Source organism: Lynx rufus, unplaced genomic scaffold (assembly GCF_022079265.1).
Source record: "Lynx rufus isolate CCGP_SWC_20201006 ecotype Redwood Valley unplaced genomic scaffold, mLynRuf1.p SCAF_11, whole genome shotgun sequence".
In the NCBI taxonomy this organism is placed as follows: Eukaryota; Metazoa; Chordata; class Mammalia; order Carnivora; family Felidae; genus Lynx; species Lynx rufus.
The window spans coordinates 16972952-16978189 of record NW_025814825.1 but is presented as its reverse complement, the minus strand read 5'-3'; the positions used below and the strand labels follow the sequence as shown (position 1 = coordinate 16978189).

The 5238-nt window shown below is 36.4% G+C and overlaps 1 protein-coding gene across 1 annotated transcript; it reads left to right on the top strand.

The window, feature by feature from the left end:
• The first annotated feature begins 1916 nt into the window (after positions 1-1916).
• LOC124506049 (nascent polypeptide-associated complex subunit alpha-like) lies at positions 1917-2677 on the top strand. The gene has a single exon (XM_047072059.1). The coding sequence runs from the start codon at positions 1935-1937 to the stop codon at positions 2526-2528; it is 594 nt and encodes a 197-aa protein (XP_046928015.1). The 5' UTR covers positions 1917-1934; the 3' UTR covers positions 2529-2677.
• Positions 2678-5238: the final 2561 nt, after the last annotated feature.

The window sequence follows — 5238 nt, the reverse complement described above, 5'->3', positions numbered from 1 at the left end:
CAACACAGTTTTTTTGGTACTTTTGTCCAAAACATTCAAGTTATTTAATATAGAAAAACCAATTTATTTCATGTTATAGTCAGATCTTATTAGTTTATGTTATATTTAAATAAAGTAGGTAATTAAAAATAAAAGTAAAACTAACATACAGAGACTTAGGAACATACACAACTGATCTGTAGTAAGCAGACGATTACAATTGGTATTGGAAAGTAGCATACCAGTTACAAGTGTTTATTGTACTGAGGGCATCAGTTCATATGCTTTACAGAGAGAATATAAAATATTTTTAAATGGAGGTCAATTAGCAGAGCTTCTATATATTTAAATATCATGATAATTTTCACTAATAACCAAATTTACTAAATGGGAGCCTACATTATTAATATCAGACAAAATAGACTTTAAGACAAGAAATAGTACTAGAAATAAAGAGGAAATTTTTTATAATGACAAAGGTATCTATCTATATCTATATCTATATATCTATATCAGGAATATATTAATATCTCAGGAAGTAACATTTTTTGTCTGTGCCCTTAACAAGAGAGACCCTAGAATACATAAAGAAAAAACTGATGTAATTGAAAGGAAAAACAGACAATCCCAATAATAATTGGAGATTTCAACATTCCACTCTTAATAATTGATCAAATAACTAGTTAGAAAGTCAGAAAGGACACATAAGGTGTGAATAACGCTATCAACCAACTTGACTTAACTGACATTTACACTACACTCTACCCAAAGACTGCAGAATAAACATTATTTTCAAACACATGGAGCATTCTCCAGGATAAATCATTTCCTGGAGCACAAAACAGGTGTCTATAACTTTAAAAAGATTGAAATAATACAAAGTATGTTCCCTGACCACAAAAAGACAAAATTAGAGATCCATAACAAAGAAATAGGAAGAATGCCAAAATTTTGCAAATTAAATAACATTCTTAGGACATTAATCAATGTAATAGAAAGTATAGAAAATCAATAGAGCCAAAAGTTGGTTATTTGAAAAAGCCAACTAAATTGGAAAACTCTTAGCCTTACCATCTAGAAAGTGAAAGAGAAAATACAAATAACCAAAATTAAGAATAAAGAAAGTATATCATTACTGACACTACAGAAATTAAGAGGATTATAAGAGAATACATGAACAACTTTATGCCATCAAATTAGACAACTAAGATAAAGTGGAAAAAATTCCTGGAAGTACACAAATTACCAAAATTGACTCAAAAAGAATTGAAAATCTGAATAAACTGACAAAAAATGAAGTTGAATGAGTAATTAATTTTTTTCCCACAAAGAAAAGCCTAAGCCCAGATGGATTTACTGGTGAATCAAATATTAAATATTTAAAGAAGAAGTAAAACCAATCCTTCACAAACTCAAGAAATAGTGGAAAGAGGGAATACTTGCAAATCATTCTATGATGACAGATTTAGCCAGAAATCAAAGCCAAACAAACACGCCACACACACACACACACACACACACACAAAGAAAACCAATATCCCTCATGAAAATAGATGCAAGAATCCTTAACAAAATATTAGCAACCCAAATTCGGCAACATATAAAAAGGATTACACACTATGACTAAGTGTATTTATCCTAAAAATGTAAGGTTGGTTTAGTATTTGAAGAAAAATTAATATAGTCCACCATACTAAAAGAATAAAGGACAACTCACATGATAATTTCAAAGAGAAATAGACAAACAGTAATAGAGATTTAAAAATTTTTTTTAATGTTTATTTATTTTTGAGAGACAGAGAGCAAGCATGGGAGGGGCAGAGAGAGAGGGAGACACAGAATCCAAAGTGGGCTCCAGGCGCCCCTCCACCAGGTTTCCTTCTGCAACAGTCGTGGGCCACGCTCTCGCTGGCTCTCTTTCTGCCGCCATTTTGGTTCCGTGTTCCCCCCACAAAATGCCTGGTGAAGCCACAGAAACCATTCCTGCTACAGAGCAGGAGTTGCCACAGCCCCAGGCTGAGACAGGGTCTGGAACAGAATCCGACAGTGATGAATCAGTACCAGAGCTTGAGGAACAGGATTCCACACAGGCAACCACCCAACAAGCCCAGCTGGCAGCAGCAGCTGAAATCGACGAAAAACCAGTCAGTAAAGCAAAACAGAGCCGGAGTGAAAAGAAGGCACGGAAGGCTATGTCCAAACTAGGTCTTCGACAGGTTACAGGGGTTATAAGAGTCACTGTCCTCTTTGTCATCACAAAACCAGATGTCTACAAGAGCCCAGCTTCAGATACCTACATAGTTTTTGGGGAAGCCAAGATGGAGGATTCATCTCAGCAGGCGCAACTAGCAGCTGCTGAGAAATTCAAAGTTCAAGGTGAAGCTGTCTCAAACATTCAAGAAAAGACACAGACTCCAACTGTACAAGAAGAGAGTGAAGAGGAAGAGGTTGATGAAACAGGTGTAGAGGTTAAGGACATAGAACTGGTCACGTCACAAGCAAATGTATCAAGAGCAAAGGCAGTTCCGAGCCCTGAAGAACAACAGTAATGATATTGTAAATGCTATTAGGGAATTAACAATGTAACTGTCTGAAAAGGAGGACCCTTTTTTGGTGTTTCAAAAGAATAACTGCAGCTTGGTTTGAAATTTGTACTGTTTCTATCATTAATAAAGTTATGGCTTCTTGTTGGAAAAAACAAAAAACAAAAAACAAACAAACAAACAAACAAAAACAAAGTGGGCTCCAGGCTCTGAGCTGTCAGCACAGAGCCTGACGTGGGGCTTGAACACACAAACCATGAGATCATGACCTGAGCCAAAGTCAGACACTTAACCAACTAAGCCACCCAGGTACCCAACAATAATAGAGATTTTAATACCTCAGTAGTTGCAGGAAAAGCTTTTGACCCATCCAGTGCTAATTTATATTTTTAAAAAAAGTTAATGCTGAGGGGCACCTGGGTGGCTCAGTTGGTTAAGCAGCCAACTTCGGCTCAGGTCATGATCTCAAGGTTCGTGAGTTCAAGCCCTGCATTGGGCTCTGTGCTAACAGTAAATAATAAACAAACAAACAAACAAACTTAAAAAATAAATAAACAAACTTAAAAAAAAATAAAGTTAAAAAAATGTATCCTGGGACAATTGGATATCCATATGAACTTAGACTCTTACCTCATACCATAAACAAAAATTAACTTCAAATGGATCACAGTCAAAAAGTTAAATGTAGCGTTAGCATATGACTTAGCAATGCTACTTACTCCTAGATATATATCCAAGAGAATTGAGAACATACATGCACACAAGACCTTGTACATAAATATTCATACCGGAAACAACCCAAATCTCTATCAGCGGGGAATGGATAAACAAGATGCTATAAACCCATAGAGTAATATAGGAATATTATTAGGCCGTAAAAAAGAAATGAGGTTCTCACATGTGCTACAACATGGATTATTCTCGAAAACACTAAATCTGTGAAACGAGTCAGGTACAAAGGGCCTCATATTGTATGATTCCATTCCTATGGAATGTTTAGCATAGGCAAATCTGTAGAGAGAGAAAGTAGATTCATGATTGCTAGGCACTGGGGGAGAGAGGAATGGGCAGTGATTGTTTATGGGTGTGGGTTTCTTTTTGGGGTGATGAAATATTCTGGAATTAGACAGTGGCGATATTTACACAAGTTTCTAATATGTTAAAGCCACTGAATTTGACCTTTGTAAAGGATGGGGAATTTATGGCATGTGAATTATATCTCAAAAAAAGTTATTACATATATATTTTTCAAATAGATCATAGAACCTAAATGTAAAAGCTGGTTACTGAGGGTTGGGGCTGGAACTTAGTTTTGACTGAAAATGGGCCCAAGAGAATTTGGGGGGATGCGGGAAATGTTCTAAAACTGGATTGCAGTAATGATTGCACAACGCTGTAAGTTTACTAAAAATTATTGGCTTGTTCACTTATAATGGGTGATATTTTATTAAAGTATAGTTGACATACAATGTTATATTAGTTTCAGGTGTACAGCATATTGGTTTGACAATTCTGTACATTACTCGATACCACAAAAAGTGTAGTCACCATCTGTCACTATACAACGTTATTATAATATTATTGACTGTATTCCCTATGCTGTACTTTTCTCTCCGTGACTTATTTTGTTACTGGAAGTTTGTACCTCTTAATCCCCTTCACCTATTTCACCATTTCCTCCCCTCCCCTTTGGCAACCACCAGTTTGTTCTCTGTATTTATGAATCTGTTTCTTTGTTTTGTTTGTTAGATTCCACATACAGGTGAAATCATATGGTATTTGTCTTTCTCAGTCTACCTTCTTTCACATAGTACACTACCTCAAGGTCCATCCATGTTATTGCAGATGGCAAGATTTCATTCTTTTTATGGCTGAGTAATATTCCATACAATGGATGATTTTATGGTATGTAAACTTGACTTTGGTAAAGCTGTTCAGAAAAACAAACCCACTGAAAACAGAAACCAAAATGTCATAGTAAATACTGGGGGAAAGTTGGGGTGGGAAGTTAACTTAAAAATGAAATAAAGAAGGATGACAAGAGGGGCACTGGAGGGCTAAATGTTCTGTTTCTTGATCTCACTGTGGGTTACAGTTTGTGAAAATTCATTGAGCTATATTATGACGTGCAGGTTTCTGCTTGTATATTATATCACAATAAAAAGTTTAAAAAAAGACATTAGCACCTGGGAAGGGCCACACATGATCCAATTATGAGTTACAGAAGCTGAGAGGTTGTTCAGAAGTTGTACAGTTATTCTTGGGTCCCCATGAGATTTCTGCCCCTTTATTGCCTCTGTTTTATAATAACCTCCACTATTAGAGCTGGCCTAAACAAATGTGTTTCTTACTATGAAGAAGACTCACTAATACACCCACACACGTAGTACCAAAATAGCAGCTCCAAGAAGGCTGGGAATTTTGTATATGGCTGAATCCCGAGTGCCTGGAACAATACGTGGTAATAGAGTAGATCCTCAATATGTATTGCTTGAATGTGTGAACAAATGAACGAACAGAGGAATAGTTGTAGAGGAAAGAAGGTGCAGAGGGACAGGTTTGCAAACACAGACATTTTTCAACGCAGCTCAGCCCACCTTTTCATAGGGATCTGGATAAAAAGCGATGGGGGCCCTACTGCGAAATGATTCCCTGGGGAATGTGAAGAAAGTATGGCAGAGGAGGACAACTGGGAGCTGGGTCTTGAAGGATGAGT